At 41.8% G+C, this 27,688-nt stretch overlaps 2 protein-coding genes across 8 annotated transcripts in view; one reads left to right on the top strand and one right to left on the bottom strand.

Moving 5' to 3' along the window:
- Nucleotides 1–7,240, top strand: part of LRCH1 (leucine rich repeats and calponin homology domain containing 1) — a 128,059-nt gene extending 120,819 nt beyond the window's left edge. For 3 of the 5 annotated variants that reach the window (XM_082047563.1, XM_082047564.1, XM_082047565.1), the window contains 2 exons: nt 4,862–4,912; nt 6,392–7,240. In XM_082047563.1, the coding sequence (XP_081903689.1) occupies nt 4,862–4,912; nt 6,392–6,625 (285 nt within the window). In that variant the 3' untranslated portion in view covers nt 6,626–7,240. Of the gene's footprint in view, nt 1–4,861; nt 4,956–6,391 lie in introns of those variants that run through there. The other 2 variants (XR_014183525.1, XR_014183526.1) reach the window with 1 other exon arrangement.
- Nucleotides 7,241–12,635: 5,395 nt separating this feature from the next.
- ESD (esterase D) lies at nt 12,636–26,061 on the bottom strand. Of its 3 annotated transcripts, none has more exons than XM_082043486.1 (9): nt 25,990–26,061; nt 24,766–24,841; nt 23,757–23,845; nt 21,892–21,990; nt 19,030–19,154; nt 17,774–17,893; nt 16,015–16,113; nt 13,990–14,157; nt 12,636–12,881 (listed from the first exon to the last, which is right to left on the bottom strand). In XM_082043486.1, the coding sequence occupies exons 2-9, from the start codon at nt 24,831–24,833 to the stop codon at nt 12,801–12,803; spliced, it is 849 nt and encodes a 282-aa protein (XP_081899612.1). In that variant the 5' UTR covers nt 24,834–24,841; nt 25,990–26,061; the 3' UTR covers nt 12,636–12,800. The 3 variants fall into 3 exon arrangements, with proteins under 3 accessions (XP_081899612.1, XP_081899611.1, XP_081899613.1); XM_082043485.1 differs by lacking the exon at nt 25,990–26,061 and adding an exon at nt 25,604–25,822; XM_082043487.1 differs by lacking the exon at nt 25,990–26,061 and having other exon boundaries at nt 23,757–23,897; nt 24,766–24,828.
- Between the last annotated feature and the right edge of the window lie 1,627 nt (nt 26,062–27,688).

Here is a 27,688-nt window from a genome sequence, read left to right on the forward strand (position 1 = left end):
CTGAAATCTCATGTTCTACAAATACAAGGAAGAAAGAGAAGGGCTGTTGTCAAATTGTAGAATTCCATTTCTCTGTATTTTTGCTAGCAAATGTAGTTGCCCCCTGATGTCGATGTGGCCATTTTGCTGCTTGCCCATGTGCTACAATAGCAACAACTACTTTTTCATAATGAATTACTGTATCTGAATTGTCAAGTTGTTTGCCCTGGCATAACCAGTTCAAACAGTTATCTTGACTTTGAAGGCATCTGATCGCAAAGAAAACAGATGCGTATGAGTAGTTTGTCACGTATCTTTGAGGGATTAGTATTTTTTTACACCAGCTAAATCAGGCATTTTGTTCCAGGATTAGAAACTCGCTCTGGCAAGCACATACACGCGTGTGCATTTGTGGGTACGCCTGTTGTACTGTCGTGTTGTTGTTGCTGTGACTCAGCCTCCTGGCTGCTGCCTCCTTTTCGTCCCTTTTTTTTTTTATCAAAAGGAGTTTGTTCTTTTGTTTTGTGATGAGTTTGAAAACATCTTTATCCATTCATAATGGCTATGTGTTGGTAGAAAGTGGTTTGCTTGTAACATGTAATTAAGTTCCTCTGTGTTCCCAGGGAGAAAAATTACATTAAGAGTCTAGATCTTCATTTTTGTAATAGAGATAAAGACATTCATGCTCCTATGAGTGGACTGACAGCCCTTCCCTCCACAAGTGTTTTTAAAGATATTTAAAGACTGTTCTTGAGAATTAGTAGCCAGTTCTTCTCTCTGTGTTCTGTTCAGTGATGGTTTCAACAGGGGTATTTTTAGAGAGACGATTCATACTACCAAATTGAAGTGTTATAGGTTTGATGCTAATGTAAAAGGGACAGAAATTTTATTAAGGTGAGGAGAAGTGGGTGAAGTTGAGTCTCCTCAGAGTCATGGGTGAGTTTCTTGTCTTGGTTGGTCAAGCATATTGTCTCAAAACACCAAGGCTTAAGAAAACTTTTTGAAATCTTCATGGTTTGCAGCTTCACGGCTCTGCTGTCAGTGGTTTCCAGGTCACGGTTGTAGGGGGCTGGAGAGTGAGGCCGAGCATGGAAAGTGGATTTTGCTGCAGGGACTGGGGCTGAATGTCGGGACTGAGACCCCTGGGATCTTGGCCCAAGGTGGCTGTTGTTCTGCAGAAAGCTGAGCTGGTTATCTGTGTGCTCAGGATTCCGTCCTTAGCAGGATTTGGTTTTCTGTATTCTGAGATGAGTTAAATATTTTATTCTAAAGCTGTGATTGGAAAAGTATGTGAGGCAGGATTGATGAAAGCCATTTCCAAAGCTTTGAAGGTAATGATTAGGTTTTATATAGAGAGTTGATTCATGACACATTTAAAATGCAGTTTGTCATTTTTAGGAGAGGGCATAGGTCTCATTGTCAATTTTGGAAAGTTTATTATAGCCACGTTTAACTGCAGAATTATAAAATATTTACCAAGTTCCACCTTCTGCTTAATAATAGGACTCTCCTAAATGTATATGTTCTAAGAACTTATGAAGAATGATGTGTAACATGGAAAAGCACCATGCTTTGAAACTTCTCACACCTAGAATGAAGTTGTACAGTCCTTTTTTTTATAGGCCCTCTTAAATAGCTTTCCTTATTTCAGTATGCATCTTGTAAATACAGCAGGAGGAGAGAGGTTGTTTTATACAAACTGGATTACTGCCCTGTACTTAAAATCATTAGATAATGCATTCTCTTTAAAAGGAGAAAAATTATATTGTATGGGTTTTTTTTCATTAAATGAGGCATTCCCTCCTTTATGCTTTTAGTGAAAATGTGCTTATAGACAATTGCAAAATTCCTAGCGAGAAAGCGTGACAGAATAGTTCTCCAAGTGCTGAAAGGTGCCACAAAAATGATAAGTTTAGAATTTAAGGTTTTCTAATGGAAATATTCTTAACTGTGGCCTTTTCAGCAGATTTGTCATCAATAGAAAAATTTAGAATATTCTCAGAGATAAATATCTAGCAAGGTAAATTTTTTGGGGGCTGGGTTTTTGGATTCAATCCCTGCCTTTCATTCTTTAACTAATTCTCTAACTAATCACTTAGTTTTCAGCTATTGGATTTAGTGGGCATTATTATTTAATGCCTTTTGTCTAGCAGGGAAGACTAATGAGTTAGTGACGTGTTGTGGGCCACCCAGTCTGTGAAACAAGAGCCCCACTGTTCAAGTGCACTGGAAAGAAGTAGAAGAGAGCAGAGCAAATAACTTTTCACTTCAGATGTCTGATTTGCATTCTCAATAAATTTGATGAATATAATTTTTCTGAAAGTTATCAGAATCAGACTATTGTAGATTTGTATATGAACTGTGTCCCAAGACATTAGATTGGAAAAGTGGTTATTTTGAAGCATTCGAAGTAGAAATGTTTTGGAGTTGTTTCTTTTTTTTTTTCTTCATTTTATTTGATATCACTATCTTCTTTTGTAGCTACTCCACAGCTAATCAGGTATCAGTGTAGTAGTTTGTATCCTAGACTATATTTACATATTTCTCTGGAAAAGATACTCTTTTCCAGAGATGTAAAAGTTGGGGAGAACTGTTTCTGACAGCTTGCAGGTCAGTATCTCAGTCAGAAAAACAAACCAGAATGAACTGCAGGACCCAGTGTCTTAACTTAAATGACCAGCTGAGGGAAGGTTTGAGATGGAAGTCTGAGTGATGAGCTGGAATGGCTGCGAGACAGGGATCTTCCTGTGTGCAAACTGGGCAAACCGCTGCAGCAGAGCCGGGCACGGCCGCAGGCAGGAGCAAATGTAAGTGCAAACCCAGTGTTAGCAAATGGCCAGAACGTTCCAGCATCTGCCCTGTGGAGAAATGGATGTTGCTCCATCTCTTGCAGACCTGCTCAGCCAAGCGCCTTGAAAGTTACCTGTCTGAAATAGTTCCTTGGGTCTGTGTGTGTAGAAGGAATCGGCAGTATTTGTTTGGTGTTCTTAAAAAAAATAATTGAAAATTAAGTTTAAAAAATGTTTAAAAAATAAATATTAAACCAGCTTAAATAATAAATATAAAATACAAAAGCCAAATATAGATAGATAATCAGTGTCATGTGTCATAATTGTTAATAAAGTTTGGCTCTCACTTTTTAGGTTCAGTTGTTAATAGGTAAGTTTTGTGGATTTTCTCTCATTGAGGCCAGAACTGGAGTGTGAGGAACTTCACAGAACATTTAAGCAAGCGAAGTGTTGGTTGTGTGTAAAAGAAATGCTCATTAACAAAAAGGAACAACCATCAGAAGACTCAGAGCAGCTGTTTAAGGCTGGTAGGATTCTGAGGGAGCCGTGGCCCACTGGAGATTTCCTGAGCAAAGACTGGACAGCAGTGGAAGCAGATAAAGCAATTAAATATGGGTGCATAACATCATAAAAACTGTGTTAATTGTTCTTCTATGTACCAGCTCCTGTTCCATCATCCTGAATATTGTATTTCATATCATGGGTTCGTAGGATTCAGAGAAGGGACTAGAGCTGAACAAAATGTGTCATGAGAAGAGAGGTTGAAGAGATTAGTGATGTTTAAATTGGAGATATAATCAATGCGAATATGAGGAAGTGTGACAAAGGACCATGAATTGCATAGAGACCCTTAGTTGACACAACAGAAGCAAGAATATTTAATAAAAGACAGGCAATTAATTAAAATATCTCAAATGCATCAGTAGTTTTAGAAGCTGTAAGTTTATTGAACAGCAGAGAGAACCCTGAGAATATCAAAACAGCCCTCTCCTAAAAAAATCAGTATCCTGTGTCTGCTGGTGGTCACGTGTGGATGCTTAGGGAAAGAACAGAGGTAAGATCACATAGATGGTGCCTTTTCAAATTTTAGGCAATCTGACATGCACAGTTTAAGGCCTTCATGAGCCAGGCACTGTATTCACATGTTTGTGTTGAATAGTATTGCTTGGGGTTTTTTCTCTCTGTGTATTTTTGTCATCCCGCTTACACTTCTGGCTTCCGTGTTGTGGCAATGAGTCTCACAGCTGTGATTATGGTTTGTGTGATGTAGTCTAGTCTTTCCATTTTATTTTTACAAACCTGCTGCCTGATTTTATAATTTCATGAATTTCATTAATGGGAATACCCAGTTACACTAAAAAAACCTACTTTTCAAAGACAGAGCCAAGTGTGACACAAGCAGGGCTTTCTGTAGTGATTCTCTGAGGTGTCTTGTTACCTGTAGGAGCTACACTATTTACTGTTTGACTGTCTTCTGGCGGAACCAGCAGTTTTCATCCTGGCCGTGATTGCTGTGTCCTAATGGTGCATAAAGTTGATTCCTGGATATTTCAAAATAAGCTGCTCAATACTCAGAATGAAACACTTTGCCCATTGAATGCACAACATTACACGCAGGTTTCTCTTAAAGCTACTGGGTGGTTTTCAAGGTGCGTATCCTGGGGCCATGACCTACCTGTCTAGAGCTCAGTGGTAGAACTTCTTTTGACCAAAACCCACCCTTCTGTCCCCAAACACACTCATATATATTTATATATGTTAAGGGGCAAATGCCATGTTATCTCGCTTTGTAGGTGAAGGTTCAGTGTGTACTTGCTGGCCCTCACTCTTAGTTAAGATGTTTATATACCGTACTGACAACAGGACAAGCTGTTTCCCGAGGCCCAGAATATTAACAGATCTCTCACTAATTCTACGGTATAATGAGAGCAAAATCAGACACTTTCTGTCAAAATCATGGGAAGTTCTTTTTGATTAAGAATGGGAAGCGGTTCCTGCTTGTTGGGCTTTGTGTTCCAACTGTGTTCACGTAAGGCAAAGTTTTAGTAGTGAGTATTGAATATCCTAATCTTCCCTCCTTTGTCTTTTTCTAGGAGAAGCTCTGCCTACCACATCACATCCTAGAAGAAAAGGGCTTGGTAAAAGTGAGCGCAACAGTTCAAGCATTGCTAGATGTAACCACAGTGAAACAAACCTTGTTCACATGAAACTGCTCTCGCTGCTGTTACCAGCTCCACTGTGCCATCAAAGAATCAAAATACTGCCCGTCTGTTCAAACTGCATTGCAAAAAACCAGTACTCCAAGAGTATTCTTATACTTCCGATTTTAAAATCATCTTTCAGACTGTACATGCGCGAACTACAAACCAGAAGCTAAACAGAAACACTTTCTAGAGCAAATTGGCGCTTCACTGCTTTTCTAAGCTCACTTTGTACAGTGCTCACCGAAACAGCCACCTCTCTGCCACTTACAAATGCGTGGAGTACACAGCTGTCTTGCAGCAAGATACCTTCATATTATTAAACTAAGAATCGTTATAATTGGGGCGGGGGGGGAGAGGGAGGGAGAGTAAATCAGACCACGTTAGGTTTTTCTGCAGTTGCTTCAGGCTGTTGCCTTTTAAAGATATCCTGACATAAAATATTTATATAAATATTATTTATTAGTGAGTTGTTATTCATCCTTTGGATGCAAAATGTAAATTAGGAAACTGTATTTTATTACTGCTTTTTTGTGGTTAAACACTTTATTTTAATATAAATATTTAGTTATTTTTTATTCTACCTGGTGTGCAGTAGCTCTAGATCTCCGTAAATTGTATTTTCTAATCTGTAAGATGAAAAGCAAACAAAATAGGTGCTTTTATCAAAAAAACAGCTAGCTGGAATGGCATTGGTGATTTCTTGAATTTGTGGAACATTGGTAAAAATTTGTCTGCATTCCATTGAGTTTCCTACATTCCAGTAGCACTTTTCCCCCCACTAGGCTGAATTGGCTGAAACTGAGAGCACACCCATTTTATTTGTATATAGATGTTTAAAAAAACAATAAAAAAAAAGGAAATATGTAAACTTGAAAAATAAATGTGAACAAATATTTTTGATTGCTTATTTTACTATGCACAAGACATTTAACTTTTGCCACAACAAAATGAATGATGTGCATTAGGATCATGTGTCTTGAAATATAATTTTGCACTGTAACTTCATTTCTTTTAAAGACTACAGCACTACAGAAAAACTAATTAAAAATAGCACAAGAACATCAACGAGACAAATTACCAGGTAGCAAAAAAAATCTGTTTTCTTCAATGATGACATTGAGAGGAGATAAAATGATCAGAATTGCCAAAGGCCGTCTCAAAGACATGATCTTCGAGATACAACCAGTGCTGCTCCTGATGGTCTCCGTCACTGTCCCACAGAACTGTGAGCACAATGTTCTGTAGTGCGTTTGCGGGATCTGACCTCTAATCCCACGTCAGCAATAGGAAATAAGGTTCTTTTTCTTATCACTAGTTAACATTTTTAAGAGATTTTTAAAAGCCTAACTTCTTATTAAAACATCCTGTGGTTTAGATGGAAAAGTTCCAGCACATCGTTTCTCAGCGTATCTGGAACAGCCGGGAAGCGAGGGACGCAGCTCCAGCAAGCGGGACGGGAACGCTGCACGTGGTGAGCAGGTCGAGGCGGGGGGGTCGGGGTGCGCAGGAGCGGGTACTTCAAAATGCATGATCACAAAAAAGAGGCAGCGCGTGGTGGGAGGGTTAAGTATTTCAGCAAGAGAATGTGGAGAGAACTATTGTATAAAGTTTTTTGGGAGGGATGATGCCTATTTGTCACTGCTGTGTATCTAGGCAAAGGTACATGCATATTCACAGATGCTGCATTTAAAACCACCAGTATTCCAATCGCAGGTTTTTAGTGGTTAATACCATATTTGAATGCAGACGCCGCCTTTTAATACCACAAATTGCCAATGTGCTGGTCTGTACTGACAGCAGCGTGTTAGGAGGAGGAAAGTGGACTCACAAACAACAAGACATACAGTATGCACGGGATATCCAGTTACTTCAACCAAAGCAAAAGTGTTTATTTTATAGAGGGAACATTGACTTAAATTGCAATTTTGATTGGCAGCTAGCGTATTGTTTCCTATAAAATGTACTCTGCACTTTAACACTAAATTAAAATGTATTTTAATATTTTACAGAGCTGCACAAATATCAGTTTTGTCAAAAAGCACGAGCAATGTAAAGAAAATAAGTTTTCAGGTCAGAGTTTATCAAATTTTAAAAACATTCAGAGATCGAGTATAAGAATAGGAATATTGATTTCTGCATCTTGAGGGATAAAATGCAGGTTTCCTGAGTATTTTTTTACAATGTATATATGGCAACATGAAGCTTTGTAATTATTATTTTGACAGATCTTGGTTTTTTTTCATAATTAAAATTTTGTTTTTCTCCTGATAGTGTCCTTCAGTATTTGCTTGAAGTTGGCTGTAAATAAATAGCTCTAAATATTTTGTAATACAGCTTTTTTATGCAGTCTTAACCTGTACGGCTAAAAAGAGAATCTTCATGAATCTTTGTATACTATTTATATGTGCAATAAAACATGCATGGCAAATCTATAATACCCTAAGCAGTGAACATAATGTATATAGAAAATCTTTACTGTAGTTACAATTAAACTATATTATTTGTAGAAACCCTTTATTGACTACCCCTGTGACTGACATTTTATTTCAAAGAGATGGTGTTTGGAGAGCTCAACACTGGGAATGATGGATGAGGGTTTGGGGATGGGGAGGATGATGTGACCCAAACAAAGGAATTTTGCAGCTCAAGTAGGAATAGGATCCAGCTGTGAACCATTGGGTTGGTGTTGGTTCCTGCAGCTTTGCTGCTCCTGGTGCTCCAGATCTCCTGCCAGTGGAATTACCGGCGCCCTCTCTGCTGCCGGGGCTTGGAGAGAAGGGAGATCCCCCGCTTCGGTTTGTTCCTGCTTACATTACCATACAATGTTCTTTTTACCACTTTTGCACAGCACAGCTTTTTTTCCTCCCTGCCCTCCCGAAATGCAGAGGTTATTCTGACGGCTTTTGCTTTAGCAAACAAAATCAGATTTCTTTATTCCAGTGAATCCAGCAATAACGCTTTCTGACCTGGGGATAATCCAGTGTGACAGGCTGTGCTGACCTGCTTGCCTTTCCCCTGTCTCTGCAGAAACCAATAGTAGGGACCACTGCTTGTAGGTCGTAGCGTAGAGCCTTCTCTTTCCTGTGCAGGTTTTCTGGAGTCATGTAAGTAGAGATTTCACTATTTTCTCATTTCTTTAATGAACAGTCTTTACCTTAACCAGGTGATCCTATGGTTGTGTTGGTTTACTTTTGGTAGCGGATTGTGCAAGGGGATAATGTTACAGCAATGATTTCCAGGGGAGATCCTGCTTTTAATTCCCAAAGAAGCTGAATGCCTTTGTGGCTGTTGCAATACAAAGCTGCAATAAATTCAGCAAAATTTAGGCAGGAATTGTCCAGCAGCAGTCCCAGAGCAGCGCCTGTTGAACAACAGGCTGCTGAGGGCCCCATCCTGCTGAGGCTTGAGCATTGCCAGCAACAGGGACCTGACGGGCACACAGTTCTCATCAAGATGGCACAGAGACACTAAGTGTCTGTAGCCACCTGCAAAAGTGATTCAGGTCTCCCAAGTCTCCTGGGTTTGCGCTGGACTTGCAGCCTGTGGACAAGGGCGGTTTGAGGGCCCTGTCCTGGTCAGCCCTCCAGCACCACTGTTGTAAGAGCTCCGGGCAGTTCCTGTAAAGCCTTGAGGTTACTGAATTCCAAAGCGAGTTTTCATGGACTCAAAAGAGCCCATCAGATGCTTAACTGAATCTGCTCCTGCTCACAAGCGAGGCAACTGCAAGTCCCTCTCCAGGAGGAAGGCAGCAGCACTGCAGGTAAGTGCTAAGTTTTATTAAGAAGGCAGTGTGCGAGGGCAGTCAATTATGAGTGCTGAGTAGAAAATATGACGGGTATTTTCAGCTCCAGAACTTGTAGCTGGGCAGTCGTTTGGGGAAGCTGATATGGTAATTGATCTCTTGCTGGACTGTAAATCAAGGATACAGGAAATAAAGCTCCCCACAGTATAATGGGAAACTTAGAATTATGCCATATAAATTTATCAGGTATGAAAGAGGGCCTTCCACCTCCCCATGCAGGTCAAGCTGTCGCATATCATTAAACCAGCAGCTTTAAAATTGTTTAAAAGCACTTAAAAGTAAATTACAGGGCTAAACCTGCTTTTTAATCTCTTCTAATATAACATGCAGGTGCACACACTCCTGTTAGGGAATGACAAAAAAAAAATGGCATGCCCCTTTGCCTTTCATGCAATTATCAAAATGCTTTAGGACAAAAATACTAGCTGGGAGGTAACAATGGAAATGTTTATCATGAGTAGCCCCTGCACCAAGGTGGACAGCCCGACCTTGCTGCTGCTCTGCTCTTAGCGCTTGGCACAAGGCTGCAGCAGGAGCACAGCGCGCTGCTGCTCCCGACCTGCGTTACTCACAGCCCAGTCATTCACGTGCTGGATCCAGCAGGGTGGTTGCGTGGTTGCTGCGGAGGGAAGGAACAACTAACTCGAAGCTGCCACACATTAAAGCCTTTGAGCCAATTCTGCTGTTGTGGGAGTGGAAAAGGTAAATGTTTAGCACTTGTGGCTTATTTTTTTTTTTTATTAGTGCCCTGCTTTGTAAGGAAAGAGGAGTTAGTGTCTGTTATAAAGCTACATACACCGTGTGTGAAACTTGTGTTCAGCATTTCAGAGAACACTTGCAAAGTACAGAGTCATATCTTCCCAGCCTTCTAAGCTTACTTCAGAAATAGGCAAATGCAAGACTGATAAAAAAGATAATAATTTAAGCTAGTGACCACCACCAGAAGTATAAAGTCCCAGCATCAGCCTCTCTGCAACCTGGACTTGAGCAGGGGCTGGCAAAACAGGAGAGCACACAGCATTGCTTACAAAGCAAACCACTCCTACATCCACCCTGCTATGCAAGAGTGAGTCAAGGTTTGAGCAACGATGCGGGTTCAGCCGAACCACAAGAAAGCAGAGGTTACAAGTGATTGATTGAGCGCAAGATGAAGAGCTCACTAGAACAATCTCTGTACTTGTGCCACATGAGGTACCTGGCAGAATTATGCCACTGGCAACTATTTTAGATCTACAACTAAATTCTGCCATCTTCTGTGAAATAAGCAATGTTGTTTTCAACAATGAGATATCAGATCAACTATAGACAGAGAAGGCTTTTTCCAGGGCTGTTTATCAGTTTCCTTTCAGTCCTGTTCCATCTAAGAAAGCCATAAACAGAATCACAGTATTTTAGGGATTGGAAGGGACCTCAAAAGATCATCTAGTCCAATCCCCCTGCTGGAGCAGGAATGCCTAGGTGAGGTCGCACAGGAACATGTCCAGGCGGGTTTTGAATGTCTCCAGAGAAGGAGACTCCACACCCCCCCAGGCAACCTCTTCCAGTGCTCTGGTACCCTCACTGAGAAGAAGTTTCTTATCAAATTTAAGGGGAATCTCTTTGTGTTCCAGTTTGAACCCATTACCCCTTGTCCTACTGTTGGTTGTCACTGAGAAGAGCCTGGCTCCATCCTCCTGACACTCACCCTTTATATATTTGTAAACATTAATAAGGTCACCCCTCAGTCTCCTCTTCTCCAAACTAAAGAGACCCAGCTCCCTCAGCCTTTCCTCATAAGGGAGGTGCTCCACTCCCTTAATCATCGTTGTTGCCCTGTGCTGGACTCTCTCCAGCAGTTCCCTGTCCTTCTGGAACTGAGGGGCCCAGAACTGGACACAATATTCCAGATGTGGTCTCACCAGGGCAGAGTAGAGGGGAAGGAGGACCTCTCTCGATCTACTAACCACCCCCCTTCTAATACACCCCAGGATGCCATTGGCCTTCCTGGCCACAAGGGCACAGTGCTGGCTCATGGTCATCCTGCTGTCCACCAGGACCCCCAGGTCCCTTTCCCCTGTGCTGCTCTCTAATAGGTCATTCCCCAACTTATACTGGAACCTGGGGTTGTTCCTGCCCAGATGCAGGACTCTACACTTTCTCTTGTTACATTTCATTAAATTTCTCCCTGCCCAACTCTCCAGCCTGTCCAGGTCTCTGGATGGCAGCACAGCCTTCTGGCGTGTCAGCCACTCCTCCCAGCTTAGTGTCATCAGCAAACTTGCTGACAGTGCACTCTATTCCCTCATCCAAGTCATTGATGAATATATTGAATAATACTGGTCCCAGCATCAACCCTTGAGGCACTCCACTAGATACAGGCCTCCAGCTGGACTCTGCCCCATTGACCACGACTCTCTGGCTTCTTTCCTTCAGTTCACAGTCCACCTCACTACTCGATCATCCAGACCGCACTCCCTCAGTTTAGCTGTAAGGATGCTGTGGGAGACTGTGTCAAATGCTTTACTGAAGTCAAGGTAGACCACATCCACCGCTCTGCCATCATTCATCCACCTCATTATATCATAAAAGGCAATGAGGTCGGTCAAGCACGACTTCCCCTTGGTGAAGCCATGTTGACTGCCGCTAATGACCCTCTTATCCTTGATATGCCTCAAGATGGCACCAAGGATAAGTTATTCCATCAGTTTCCCAGGGATGGAGGTGAGGCTGACCGATCTGTAGTTACCACGGTCCTCCTTCTTGCTCATTTTGAAGACTGGAGTGACATTTGCTTTCCTCCAATCCTCAGGCACCTCTCCCATTTCCCAAGACTTGGCAAAGATGATGGAGAGCGGTCCAGCAATGACTTCAGCCAGCTCCCTCAGCACCCGCGGATGCATCCCACCTGGACCCATGGATTTATGGATGTCCAGACTATTTAATTGCTCCCTAACCCCGTCCTCATCAACTAAGAGAGACTCCTCCATTTTCCTGCCTTCCTCTGGGGCCTCAGGGGTATGGGGCTCCCCAGGACAGCCTTCGGCAGAGTAGACAGAGACAAAGGCGGCATTCAGTAACTCTGCCTTCTCTGTATCTTCTGTCACCAGGGCACCCACCTCGTTTGTTCATCAGTGGGCCTACATTGCCTCTGGTGTTAGTTTTATCTGCCATGTATTGAAAAAAGCTCTTCCTGCTGTCCTTGGCCGCTCTCACCAGGTTTAATTCTAAGGAGGCCTTAGCTTTCCTAGTTTGCCTCCCTACACCCTCTGACAGCAGCCTTATATTCTCCCCAAGTGGCCAGCCCCTCCTCCCATGATCTATAAACTCTCCTCTTCCACTTGAGCATACCCAGCAGTTCCCTGTTTAGCCACACAGGTCTCCTGGCAAAGGCAAGCAGAGGAAAAAAGCCCTCCTTTACTAGACTGCTTCCTTCACATGGTTTCTAAGAGGTCTTTTAACTATCACCCATTAAATACTTTTCAGATTATTTGTTTGATGTTAATAATGCACAGGACATTACACCACTCTGCACAGCAAGATTATGTCTGTGTTCTCCACCAAAGTTTATCCTTGGAATATATTTAGACACACCAAGCTAAAATACACGAACCAGTTCAGATTAATTAGGCAGCTTGATTGGCTAAGCCACTAATAAATTCCTTCAGCATTAAGTGGTGAAGTAAACCCTGGTATTTAGCTGAAGAAGCACACTGAAGTTATTCATAGTCTATACGTAGTTGTGCTAGAAACCTTTTGAGGTCCCAAGTACACACCCACATTTGTAGTCTGAAACTAACCCATCTGCTAATTCTCATTTGGACCCAGAATGCAGCTTCATGGGGCTGAGAGAATTTTCAAAGTATGCAAGAACATTCCAAATACTTACGCTGAAGCACACACAGCAAACAAAGGGGAGACTTTTATTTTTCTTAGAAGTACAATCAGAAGAGCTTCATTTTACAGACACTACTTCAGCAAATGATTTTTGTTTAGTTCACTTCTATCCCTCGATTCACATTGGACTGATGATGCTTCTATCCAAATGGTTCAAGCATTGAGGTATTTTGCGTGGTGTTTGATGTGGTCATTAATAAATGTAGCAATGAAAAAATAGCTGTGATCATAACCCTAGAAAAGAACAATGACAAAGAAATCAGCAAATACATGTAGTTCATGATAAAGCAATCAAGTTAAGCTCTCTTCTAGGGAAGTTAATGACTCTTCTGGTTTGATCTGGTTTAAGAAATCAAAAATACCTGTATTATATACAAAAACTGTAAAGGATACCTAACAAATAGATTAAGTACGTATGAATGCTAGGAAGCTAAACAAACGGAATGTACTTTAACCTGCCCTAATAAGGGCATGTAAGTTAGAGATGGATAACAGTGTCAGCTGCAGAGTGGCATGCAATTTGAGAGAACAGTTCCCCTCACTGGCATTGCCCTACCAGTAAAACACAGGGATAAGGAGAGCACAGCCCACCTCTGAATTACTGCTCCAGCACTACACTAAAATAACAAGGAAACCTCTGAATTGCTCTACTTTGTCAGCGCTAAATCCATCTTTTGACGCAAGGCTGTGTAAAAGCCCTCACGATAAATCAGAGAGGACAGTCCTTCTCACTCTCTGTAATGGGGTCCCTCACTGAGTCTGGCTTGAAGTTGTCAGTAGCTTTACACAGATTCCAGTGCTCCCAGGACAGCGCTGTTCGGGTCACTGCACTGTAGCAAAGAGCAAACCTTCCAACTGCGTCTTTAAATGAATCAAAGATTTCAAGCAGTTCCACACCTCTCTCAATTTACTCGAACTCATGCAAACTAAATCACAAAGTTTTAGGCTGAACACAGTACCCACAGTACAGATAAGGAACCCAGCAGAAGTACATCTGTCACTTTGCTTGTACAGTGACTCTGATACTTATTAAAAATCATTAATGCCATTTCTTCAGCTGACCGCTGACAGCCTGAGTTACCATCAACGGACTGGTTTGTTATAACTAAAATCATGACCCCACCTAGTGGTGAAACACAGTTGAATCTGATGGATATTGCACTCTGATGGCTGATGTTCAGGAAAACATCACTTCCCAACCTCTTCCTCACTTGGCCAGGGACAGACCCGCAGGTAAGTAAAAGCATGCCCAGTGGAGATGCACCCTCTTTGCTACCTGTTCTATAAACCTCAAAATCACGAAGCAACAACCCAACAATCATGGATTGCAGAAGCAACTTGCCTGCTGCAGTCTGAAGACGACTGGGATTTTCCGCTCTGTGCAGGCGGCGATGAAGTTGTCCGGCAGTAACTGGCCTGCTGACAGGAACTGGTCATCCTTGCCTTGGTCAATCAAGATGTCCAGGTGAGAGTCTGGATAGGACTTCACAAGTTGTGTAGCATCATATGCCTGCAGAAATAAAAGAAAAATGACACATACATTAGACAGGTTCAGTTTTTCTGACTGCAAGGAAAGAATGGCATGTATAAAATACTGGGTTATGCTCATCAGGACACTAAACTGCACTTTGGAAGAGCAAAACACTGGGGAAATTCCAGACAACTGAAAAGTAATACCCATGTTTTAAAAAGGGCAAATAGTATGACCTAAGTTATTACCAAGTTGGCAGGTTGACATCACTTCTAGACCAAATGGAACATCCAGCCCGGGGCTAAATTCATACAGAATAGACCAACAGCAATACAATCTGGTACCGATTCACATCCTTGTACAAAAGCCAGATCCTGCCAAATGACTTGGTATCTTGATATAACTATTTTGGCAGCTAAAGGTTAGAACAGGGGTGTAACAGAGCTATGCTCATGGAAAACATTTAACTTGAAGGTTACCATTGTAATTTCACCACAAAAACTTTGTAACAAAAATGGCACACACGGCATAGACTATTAACATACATGTATCAAATTGCAATTGTGAATGCGGGACATTTCCTGTGGGGACCTGTGCTTGGTACATACTCAAAAAAATCCTTTTAAAAGACAGAGAAGTGTTTAAGGCAATGGAGTAGATAGATTACCAATAAAGAGCCAAACGCAACATCCTACACCGAGGCATCAGAGCCCTGTTTCCAGGATGCCACCAAACCCAGAAATGACACTGCAATCGAAATGGGAGCTTTGGCTCAGTCAAGCACTGTGGCCATGGTATAAAATGGTCCTTACACATATTTACACAGCAATTTTATGCAGAATTATAGAGATCAGAGGTGGTGTGTCTGTGCCAAAGGCAGGACTAAGTCTGTTCCTGATGCTTCTGTCGATCTACTGGACTGAGTTTGCAGAAGAGCTCCAAAGCAAGTTAAGGGGCCAGAAAACATAATATTTTTCAAAATAATTTCATTGTGTTAAGTGTAAGCAAGTTTAACTGGTGATTTCTAAATATACAAACTATTAAAAATTGTGAAAGCAGCTAGTGCTTTCCATTCCTGTGATGTTTTAATGAGACCTGGATGTCTTCTGAAGAGATACTTTAAACCAATTCACAAGGGATTTAACTGCAGATTGTGTTTATTTACAAGGAAATCAGAATACCTGGTCATGATGATCCCTTCTAACTTAATTCTAGAAATACAGTGCAATGTTTATGCTGAGATTAAAAATACTGAAGGGCTGCCCACATAATGCAGAAACACACAAACATTTTTGTATCTTAGCAATTCACGTACAACCACATATATTTAAAAATTACAGCCTTGGAACTAAAACCTAACTTAGTCTGGTTTAATCTTGTTCTAGGGGAGACCAAATTCAAAGCACCCAATGGGCTCCCCTCCTAGCTACCTCCAACAGGCTACCCCTGCAGATGCCATCAGGCTCATCAGTCTCTGAACAGTTTGTAGTTGTTTCTCTTTACAGGCTACTACCAAAAAAAATTACATTTTGTATATTGAAAACTGAGTTTTTGAAACAGGCCATAGCTTAACTCTCTTTTAAACTGCTCACTGCTTTCACACATTGAGAGAAAGTCTCAGACTGCTCATAATTCTTCTTAGTTCCGATTTTAAGATCTTCATAAAACAGGAAGGACTTTAAGTCAGTTTGATGAGAGCCTTCTATCTCATTACATTTGTTATAAGCACCACCAGGCAACAGCAAGTCATGCCCACCAGAGACATACAATGCTTATCCATGCTTAGGGGTGTAGTAAAACAGTAGTACCCACTCAGGGGCATCCCAGAGTTTTGTTCTGATTCCTCATGAGATATATCTAAGGCGTTATTAAAGGACTGCGAGTTGCAACACATACCTCCCATTTGCTTGCATCTGATCCCAGATATCCACCAAGGGCTTTCTTCCCCCACTGACACTGCATTGGGTTGCAGATAGGAGCAAATGCTGATACGGACTGTTCAGAAAGCAAGCAGGAACAAAAGCGTATGAATTAAGAAGAATGACAATCAAACAAAAAGCATTTTCAAAAACAGTTTTGAAATTACTGCCAGAATTCAGGTGCTCCCCCTGCAACCCTCCAAGAAAGGTGCCCTACTCATTATCCTACTTTCCTCTTACTCGCTCTTTCTAGCCCCAGTTTTGCTTTACTTGTTGCACATCAGCCAAGCTTCAAGAAGCAGAGCTAGACGCCCCATTCCTTTCCTTGTTAGGAGATGTCATCTTGAACTCCCTTCAGCAGCAGAGAAGGATCTCAAGTCTAGTGTTGGGTCAGCACGGGACCATTTCACCTCCAGCTGGATTTTGGCAGAGCACAACAAAATCCTGAGGCATGGGGCTGCTCAGCCAGTCCAAGCATACAACAGTTATCTCACAAATTCAGGTAGTTCCAGGACTAGGGGTCAAGGAAAGCACATTTCAGATGACAACTCCAGGTTCTGGAGTCAGAAGTCCAAGCCCTGTCTTTACATTCTTGTTTTGGATTTGACCTTGGGACATCAACATTTCCACTCTTGAAAGAAACAGCAACAAACTATCTGAGCCACTGCCAGTTCTCCTGGATTTGGTATTTTCAATTTAATGTTTATCCTTTTAGATAATACAAATAACAGTTAAGACCCAACAGTGAAAATGGAAATTCTGAACTACCAGCTCCAAAACATAAAAAGGAAAAATAAAAATAAAGCTTTATCTTACATTCAGCTCTCTTATAATGCCAAGCTAATGACACTGAGCAGATGCTATGCTATTTTCAAAAACGCAGTTGCATTTTTGCAGCAGCTGACCACAAAGCACAGGGCAGGACAGGTCATGAAAGGACTGATCCACCGACACAGAGCTGCTCAGCGCTCAAACATTAATGCCCGGTTCTCCCTCACAAGCACATTTGACACAAGCCGATCTCCAAAGAGAACAGCAAAATTTCTCTCGAACCTCATGAGTATAAAGGAAAGGCAAAACAGTTCCAGCATGTTTTAGGTTCAAGTAGAACACAAATGAACACAACTTCAGATACCTCAAATACTCCAAAAGTTAATCTTTAGGGAAACTGACATCAAAATCCAGGGGAAAAAGAAAGATGGGGTGGGGTGTCTCCAGATACTAATCCATGTGCAGTTCAGGTGCTTAGAGTTACACTTGCTATCAATTAAGACTTAATAGACTCCATAGTAAATTATAAGCAAATAAACAGTAACGGTGGGGAAAAGGTTTGCTGGTAATAAAAGCTTCAAAATGAACATGATAAAGATCTGAAAAGATACAGCAAATCACACAACCAGATTTCTAGACAATACTGGCAGCAAGATTTAACTCCAGAGTTAGAATGAGCCTGTTTACATTTAAATATAATCATTGGTTTGGAAGAGCTGCAGCATCATCCAAAAGAAACTAAACTCTTCTTAACTTCTAAAATTTGCAGATTTTTTTCTTTTAAATTTCACTGATACTCACATTCCAGAGTGGTGTTTCTGGTGATTTTCCATATTCTAATATTAGGTATCAATGAACTGCTACAACTATTTATATATTTAATGCTACAAAGAACTTGGCATTATGTTTTCTTCATTTCTACAGAAAGTCTTAGTATACCTCATATAAGTTGTATTATATCTTACTTTGTACTTTCCAGGATTCTTCAGAGCAAGAATAAGAGCTCCATGACCTCCCATGGAATGCCCAAAAATAGACATCCGTTCAGGGTCAGTTGGAAAATTGGCATTTATTAGTTTAGGCAGCTGTAAAGGAACAACAGTGGAATAAAAATGTTAAAGCAGCTTGAGTATGCTTAGGAAAAAAAAAGCACACAAATAACTAAAACCAGAGGCACATCTTTGGTTATAGCCAGAAAGCAATTTGAATGGGACTGTAAAATCAAAAAGAAACAGTTAATCTAATAAGTAACTCAAAGTTTCTTTACAGAAATCTATCATAACCTTGTAACACAAGCTGTGGGAACTTTCCAATAAACATAGTCTTATTTTAACAGGTACGTGCTCCTGTCAGCAACCAGAACTGCACATTGTTCTTGGGAGATTATTTGGTCCCCATATTCCAGTCAACTTCAGTTCACATCACACAAACCACATGAAGAGTAAAATGGACCGTTACAATATATTTCTCAAGGATCTCCTTTTACACCTGGTAAGAAAGGAAAGAAAGGAAAGAAAGGAAAGAAAGGAAAGAAAGGAAAGAAAGGAAAGAAAGGAAAGAAAGGAAAGAAAGGAAAGAAAGGAAAGAAAGGAAAGAAAGGAAAGAAAGGAAAGAAAGGAAAGAAAGGAAAGAAAGGAAAGAAAGGAAAGAAAGGAAAGAAAGGAAAGAAAGGAAAGAAAGGAAAGAAAGGAAAGAAAGGACAAAAACCAAAAACACCACACCTCACCTTCCCAAGACAGATAATGAAAACAGTGTAAATGACCAATACAACTGAAGGAAAATGCGGTGGGTTGTTTCAGAAGCAGCAGAGCAGAGATTTTACAAGAAGAGAGATGGCACAATTAATGAATCAAGATTAGAAGTGTAGGCCAACCCTGTGGCATCTCTGGCAGGAAAGCAGGTTCAGGCTTTCTGCTCAAGCCCTGCCAGGTGTTACCATCTCTGTGCTGCAGTCCTGTCCCTCCTCAGTTCTACAAGAATATCTGTTTGGAGAGGAAAGGCCTAACAACTGGATAAATCCAACAACTGAAATAATCAAGGATTAAAAAAAGAAATAATAAATTCTTTTTATTAAAGAGGAAAGCAAGAAAACGGCAAACCATCCAGAGGCTATCGAGATCACCTTAAGCAAGCTTTGGTGCTCAGAACAAAGAGCATGACTGAACTGCACCCCTTCTTTATGTTACCCAACACCACCAGGAGAACCCAGCAGCAAAGTTACCTCATCCTTTATGTAGGAATACATCCTATAGTTTGTCTTCCAAGGATCTTCAGTGGCATCCACATAAAAACCAGCACCAGTGCCAAAATCCCAGCTTTCATCTTCTCCTTCAACATTGCAGCCACCTACCATAAAAATTCTTTCTATAGTTACTGTCTTCCCTTTACCAGATGTTCAGAGCTGGAGAATCTGCCATATACATCAAAGACTCGGAACACAAGTTTCTCCATCAACATGTCACTACTCCTTCAACTATAAGACAATTCAGATTTTCATTCATCAGTGCAGTATTTTCAAGTGTTATTCCAACAATGCTTTCAAAATGCCACTTAGGTATTACATGCAGATTTATCCAACTTCTTACTTGTTCCAGTATCCCTTCATATATACACAGAACATACAGGTCTCTTCCTAAACCAATTCTGTAGAGCTTTGTTCAGTTTACCTAGGGACCTATTAAAAGTTGGTACATGTTAACTGGTGCTATCAGCTTTTTTCCCATTATTAGACCTCATCCTATCAAGTACAAGAAACTATGCGAGAAACAGAAACTGCAGAAAATTTGCTTTCCCCCAGAAGGACAGAACCATATATCACCAGTGTGTCCAAATCAGTTTATGTGCTTCAAATAATGCCTGCTACATTCCCCTTTTTAAGGTTCAGCAGCATAATAACAGTTACTATTCCTACCATTTTTTAAGCATATAACTCTACCTTGTCTGCAATTCCTTTCATTGCTCCCACTTATAACTCCCCATAAAACCTAGGTAATTTCTTCTTTGAATAACTGCAGGGTTATATCCTCTTTTCCAAGGCTACACTTTGAAACTAAATTTGCAGATATCTCCTTGAAAGTCAATATATTCCATCCACTCCTCTCTTATACTCCCTTTGATTAGCTTGTGATTTACCAGCCTGGTTTGCAGAACAGAATGTAATATTTCAAGGTATATGTGACAGGAAATAATGGCCTCCCTTTCCCCCAAATGCTCCTACTTTCTGCAATCCAAAATTACATGGGTTTTTACCACTGTCAAACTACACCACAAACCCATGTGCAATTTGACAGTCCCTGACAATTTGTGGAGAGATACCTGCCACCTGTCACAGTGTGAAATCAGATTTTTACAAGGATCAAAGCTGAGTTTGCTCCAGTGACGTGCCCTTGAACACCGAGTGATGTTGTAACTTGACAATCCAGCAGTCACAGGGACTGGGGTGCTTACACAGCATACTGGATATAAAAAGTCTATCTTCTGACCCTCAGAGATAGACAGAAACTCTGATGGTTCTGCCAGGCAACAAAGGCAACACTGGTTCTGCTAAAAGAAACTTAAGGGAAATGCTACAAAAAAAAAAAAAAAAAACCAAACTCAAAAGGAACCTGTGAAATACTGCTTAGCAAACCTGTCTGGAAAAGCAAACCCCTACAAAGAAGGAAAAGTAAAGTCAATCAGGGTCTGTCAGTGGGTCTGTAACGACAGGTATTTCATGTTTTCATGCAGTCTTCTTCCCCATGCAGATACATCTCCTAGCTCCTAGAAAGTAAGTCCAGTAACTCTCATGTAGTCTTAACTACACAGTTAAAAACTACATATTAGTGTTTTCTCTACGTATGCTCATATCTCTTAATTTGTGGTTACATTTGAACTACTCTTCACTTGTTTCTCCAGACAGCTCAAAGACATTTAAGAACATCTGAGGTCTCTGAGCTAAAATCTAACAGTATAGTATGAAATACATACTGAAATTCAGCTAAATAGCAGAGCAACCCTGATCAACTGTTAGGCTAAAAGGCAAGCGAGAAGCTGCAAAAAGGGTTTTAAAAGAAAATGGACAAAGCAATGAACTATGCAAATGAGTTACACATTGAGAGAGGCAACTTACACAAACAGCACTAAAAATAAGTCCCAGTATGATTACCCAGTCTGAATAACACAAAGGCTAGGTGCCCATCTCTAGTCTACAGCAGACAGCAACAATGAAGTGTAAAGTTCATTAATACACAAGTCTTGTTCTTCTGTCGCTCTTCTTCATTAGAAATAGACATTTTTGATCTTTGAACTGACACAACTTCAAAACCTAGATGTGAAAAATATCTCCTGGAAGGAACATCACTTCATTCCCCTATTACCTGTGTTCAGATCTGACCCACTAAAGCTCAGGAATTAAAAGACTGCCAACTTTGCATACAGCACTCGAAAGACTTTAACAGAATCCAGCTAATGCTACACATATACACTGGATCCCCAAAAGACTGTGCTTCCAGTAACTGCAGATCCAACATTTTCAGGTTTCCCATACTACACATAAGCTCAGCCTTATCCAAATAATAGCACATAATTTAAAAAAGCCATTCAGCAGCAGTTTACTGCAGCTGCAGGGAGGAAGGGTTTCTGGTTTACCTTTCTAAGTATGGGAATACTCTGGAGACATGTATCTAATAGGCTTTTGAAGACAGAACACAATAAAGAGTGAACATTTCATCCTTGTGTGACAACACAGTTCTGCTGTTTTTTTAAAGTTTCAGAAAGCCACGAAGTGCAGACAAGTGACTCTGATAACACATGCCCCGTGCTTTCCTTTCCTTTTCTTCCCTCTCCTCCTTCATGCTGAACTCAACAGCCCCTTTGTTCTAGTTTTAGTGCCATGACAGTAAAAGAGTTTCAAATGTCAAACCTTCACTACCATGCTATTAGGAATATAGACAATAAGTAGCAAACAATTCGAGATACAGTGGTGAGGTCGTATTCTGACTTAGGTAGACAAGACACTCCATAGCAAACTGCAGCACTCAGTTTTTTGAGGAGAAAGAGATGAACTTGAGCGTAACAACTGTTATCACATCTCATTAAAACTTACGTGGGCTTGTGTCTGGTGCAACTACAATGAGGCCGTGTTCAGCTGCAGCTTGATGAAAACCAGCTTTTGTTATAAAATTCTGTTCTGTGCAAGTCAACCCTAAGGAGATCAAAATATCATTGGTTACAAACTGCTCACAGCATACCAGTTTAAAAACCCTTTTTGATAGAAAAGATTTTGAAAAACATGAGCGATTTCTATCTCCATGAACATAAAAAAGTCTTATCCCTGGTTTCAACAATACTTAACAATCCACAGAAACAGCCACAGTTGCACCTTCACATCTAGTCACACTAGCATTTGGTGAAAAACATGTCAGTGTGTACTCTGTATCCCCTAGAGCACCTACTCTATATGGTATATAGTTTCCTCAAGTACTGTGTATTTAAATCCATTGACTACAGACACTGTTGCTAAGGTTAACATTGTTAACTTCTGACATCTGACCCTGCAACTCCATTTTTCTCTCTACCACCATTTCAGCTGTGTGCATTACAAAATTATATGTATGGTCCAAAAAATCCCAAATTCTTTAGACAGGATAAAGGCCCATAAGCACTCTGGCTCCAAAACTCACAGCAATTCATGCCTGTTGTACTGCAGCAGGCCCAGCTGAAGTCCAAAACAAATAAATAATACTGCATACCAGTATTTCAATTTTTCTTTACTGTGCCATTTGAGTGTTCAATGATTCTGGTTTTCTCTGAGGACAAGTTGCAAATAACCTAATTTGACTGATATACTAGTAAGGACAGCATGGTTTAGATTAAAAAAATAAATGTGCTGCATGACTTGGAGCTCTTCAATTTTGATGCTTCAACTTCAAGGCTAAACATTTTTACCCAGTCCACTGTCATACCACAAATCAGATCTACTAGGTATTTTGTGAAACAAGCACATACAAGGAATATAATATCCACGTTACCAGTCAATTCTCCAATTTTCTAAACACAAGAGTTAATAAAGCAAGTCCTAAAATTACAGAACAGACAGAGCTTTTCATTTTGAATAACAGAAAAAAAACCCCATAATTAATTAATCCTGGAGCCATCACTAACAAAAATCTGACCACTCCAAAAAGAATGCCTTAAAATTTTTTATGCACTTTTGGTGCAAGACCCAGCTCTGTAGGAGGTGACAGGAACAGGGCAGAGGAACAGAGCCAGGATAACTGGGAACACATGTTGGTCCATCCAGTCTCACCCAGCTTGCCTTACATCCCGCCAGACAGCAGCTGGATGGGGCCCCGCAGCAGCTAGAGGGATGAAGAAGTGATGCTGTGCATGAGACAACTTCACTCCTGACACACATCCCTCCTCAGCCCCTGGCCCCTTTTGATCCCACAGGGTCACCTCACTCTGGATGAGCTTGTGCCAAGGCACCTAACAGCACTTCTCTGCCCAAGTTCACCAGCCGACCCCTGCAAAACTGCACTCAGAACAAGGTGGGGTCCAGAGGGCGAGTTTGCTGGCTCCCATGGGCCAACTTTGCCCCCCATCCTGTCAGCTGAAACATTCTGTCACAGACGAAAGGAAGCAGGAGGTGTCCCAATGGGAAGGCCTTTCAGGAGAACCTTTAAATATGTTTTAGAACTAAAAGCATGCATGTTTTAGAACAAAAGGGTAAAATATTTTGAACACTCAGCACTTTAGAACACAATCTGGTAGGTTACTGCCTGAGGCTGTCTGCATCCAACTTTATCACAGGGCATTCAAAGTAAATGCATGTTCCAGAAGATCATCTTTTGTAGAATGCAGGAGCTGCCACTGAAGTACCTCTACATCAGGTTTCCAGTAACTGCAGCGTGGTAGCTTAAACATGCTTGAGAATATCTTTTTTAAGGTACTAAAATTCATGTTACTTACCTGAGAGCCAATATAGCACAGGACACTTTCCAGTTTCAGCTTTTGGAGGCAAGTAGATTCCAAATTTCATTTTGCATTTTAGCTCTGCACTGTATTAATAAAATACTCCTTGTTATCACCACTAGTTAATTAACAAGGTCACTAACATTAAAAAAAAAAAGTTTAATCAATGCATTTCATGCAAAGAGTGATTTGGTCAGTGAATTACAACAACTTAAGAAGATAAATAAAGTGAAAAGCTATTTAAAAACTCAGTCTCTTGAACTGACAATAGCTAACCTTCCTACCTGATTGTGAATATATCTACACCAGAGACTTAAAAATAAGCCACACTTTTGCAGTGTTGCTAACAGGCAACAGCCTGAAAACTGAATTCTGAACCCAGCAATATTTAACTTGAGCCTTGCCTATTAAACTGGAAAGTAATTTTTAGTGAAAAACACATCCACATGATTCGCAGAACATAAACTATACAGCATACCCCGCCAAGAGAGAAGTGTTTTCTGTCTGCTAAACCTACAGACTAACCGATTGCCCAATTTATACTAAAGCCTAAAATTGTCAATAAAAGCTTATCTAAGCAAAACTAATGATTTTTTCCTTTGGAATTATTTTTTCTCTTCAGCTTGCTCAAACAACAAGAATCTATCTACTGCATCTGTCTGACAGATTGCATAAAAGTGAAATATACAATAGAGTGGATACAACTTTGTACACACTGCAGTTCTCTATGCTGCAAACAGGAAAACTCAAAGTAATGAAGCTTTATCTTAAAAGGTAAAAGTACTGGCTTTCTGTATCAAGTTTGCAGCACTATGTTTCTACTAGACATGTTAAACATTAACACTGAAATACAAGAACAGAGCCAAAACAGCAACTGATAGCATTCCTTACTGGAGTATGGATATTAGCAAGAACATGCTGTTTTCCTGCAGACTGCTGAAGAACAGACAGCAGTGATGGATTCACTGCCCTATGCTAAATGTACAGGTTTCTTTTGTAGTGTTACCTGTCATGTTCAAACACCTTCTGGAAACCCTCAAAGCATTTGTTGCTGGAGACTTGTTTCAGTGCCATGGCTTTAACTGTAAGGAAAAAAAAAAACACATGAGCAAGTTAAATTTGAAAGTAAAACATTTCTGGATTTAACTTAAAATGAGTTATGGGAACAGAAACATTGAATACAACTTAAGGCACCTTTGTTTAACACTGTAGTATTTCAGAAGTAAGACTCTCCTGCAACTCTTTCATTAACTTCCTGTTTCCCCCGTAGAAATGGAGGGGGAGCTGACAAAGCCTTCCAGCTTTTGTACAGACCCACATCTCCCACCACCCTGACCTCTGCCGTAGCCGTAGCTCCATCTTTGCCTACCAACGCTGCTACCAGCTAAGAAACCTGGAGTGCTGTGGTCAGCCTGAGCTGCGTGTGCCGCAGCAGATAAACCTGTCCCACCTTTCCTCTGCCCTGTGTGCCAGTATCCAACCACTAATTACCACAATACTGAGGACCATTTAATTACTTCACTTTGAAAGTCTGGGGGGCAGCAGAAACACAGGCCTCAGAGGGAAGCTGAAGGGTCCCTTTCATGGGAAAAGCTACGAAAAAAGCAAGGTGAGAGTCATGGGAGCTTCAGAACAGCCAGCAGCACACTGGTAGCAAATCTGCTAAGGGAACTGGGGAAGGCTGACACAAATGGATATACTATCAGTTTTCATGGAGACCAAGGCCAGCCAGGCAGCTGGAAGGGGAGCAGGCCTCAAGAGCCGGCACACCAGAAAAGTCCTGAGGAGAAACCAGGTAACAGCAGAGCAGTTCCCTCCCTCACGGGGCACGAAACCCCACGCACCACGGGCAGCCAGCATGGCCTCTTCATTGTCTTCTATCTGCCCCGGAGGCCGGAGCCGAGTGGCGCCCACGCCGGAGCGCGTTACCCCACCCCCGGCAGCAGCACCGAGCCAGGGGCCGCACCGCGGCTCGGGACGCCCATTTCCGTTCCCGGATTAAACTTCCACACCACCAGCCCCGCCGCTGCACCAAAGCGCCGTCCTGCGCCTCCATTTTCGCCCTCCCGCTCTCGGCCATGCCCACACGCAGCGCCGCCTCCCCCTGGGCCGCCCGAGCGGCCCCGCCGCAGCCCCGCTCTCTCCGCAGCGAGGCCCCGGCCCTGCCCCCGCGCTCCCCAGCCTGAGCCGCCCGCGGCGGTCTCGGCGGTCCCTTCCCCCGCTCCCTTACCCCGAAGGAGCGGCGGGGCAGCGCGGCGGAGGACGGAGGGGAGGAGGCTGCCCCCGTGCGGGCGCGGCCTCCAGCCGGCCCGCCCGCTGCCCGCCCGCGGCAGAGCCCTCAGGCGGCGGGTTCCCGCCTGCCATGGCGGGCGTTGGGCAGTAGTCGCTGTCGAAGGGAAATGCTCGTTCCTTGAGGGTCTGCCGTGTCTGGGGGGCCGCGAGTGCTGCACTCCGCCTCCTCGGGCGCTTCTCTGCTCTGGTGAGACCACATCTGGAATATTGTGTCCAGTTCTGGGCCCCTCAGTTCCAGAAGGACAGGGAACTGCTGGAGAGAGTCCAGCGTAGGGCAACAAAGATCATTAAGGGAGTGGAGCATCTCCCTTATGAGGAAAGGCTGAGGGAGCTGGGGCTCTTTAGCTTGGAGGAGACTGAGGGGTGATCTCATTAATGTTTATAAATATGTAAAGGGTGAGTGTCACGAGGATGGAGCCAGGCTCTTCTCAGTGACAACCAATGATAGGGCAAGGAGCAATGGGTACAAACTGGAACACAGGAGATTCCATCTGAATATGAGAAGAAACTTCTTCACAGTGAGGGTAACAGACACTGGAACAGGCTGCCCAGGGGGGTTGTGGAGTCTCCCACTCTGGAGACATTCAAAACCCACCTGGACACCTTCCTATGTAACCTCATCTGGGTGTTCCTGCTCTGGCAGGGGGATTGGACTAGATGATCTTTTGCCTTCTAATCCCTGACATTATGTGATTCTGTGTACCTTGTCATAGAATCATAGATTCTCCACGTCTCCTTAATATTTCAGCTCTTTTACAGCAGACACCACCTGACAGACTCCTGATTTTATATAAAAACCAAATTTTAGTCTAGATAGTGTTTGTCTTGACAGCTCACGTAAAATAAAGATGATACCTGGCATTGCTTGCTTCGTGTTCATAACCTAAATTCTTCTCACTGGCTGCTGTTAAAAAGACTTTAAAAGTTCCAATTAAATATACCCATTGGATGCCAAAAATGTCCTCAGCAAAGCTCTCTCCCTCTTTTTAGTCTCCTAGCATGTACTGCATTAGCAGTAACTGGTTTTGCCCATGAGAGTTTGCAGTCTGATCATGTTACTTTGCTAATGTGCAAATTATTCACTTGGGATTTTAATCCCTAATTCTAGCAAACCATAGTATCAACAACTTTGCACCCCCATTACTTTCTGCTCTTCTCTAGCAGACTTGTTTGGACTGTGGCTGCTAGACCTGGGACACCCATCCTGCCTTCCAGAGCAGTTTTCCTGTCCTGTCTCTCTACTTGGATGTAGCTGGTACAAATAATCAGTCTCTGACCTGTTTAAACTTTCTTCTCTCAGTTTTTCTTTTGGAAGGTTTAATTTGCCATTAATCAAATTAAAATATGTTTCTTCACTAGGGCTTCTCAAACACTTTTCAGGTTGTTCCTTCTATCTATATCTGTGTGCGTTTTGTAGCTCTTTTAATGTCCTGCTCTCCCTAGCAAAATATGGCCCAGTTAGTTTGTTATTTGATCAAAAGTTTAGCCAGGGTGTTTTCTCTCTTGTATAGATAGCCAGCTGTCATTATATACATCTTGTTTTCCATAGTATCTGCAATTCAATTTTAGCTGTTTCTCTCTTGTCAGTATAAAGCCTGCCTACCTGAGCACTGATGCTGATAAGATTTTTATATGTT

Source organism: Streptopelia decaocto, assembly GCF_964273445.1.
Source record: "Streptopelia decaocto genome assembly, chromosome: 1".
In the NCBI taxonomy this organism is placed as follows: domain Eukaryota; kingdom Metazoa; phylum Chordata; class Aves; order Columbiformes; family Columbidae; genus Streptopelia; species Streptopelia decaocto.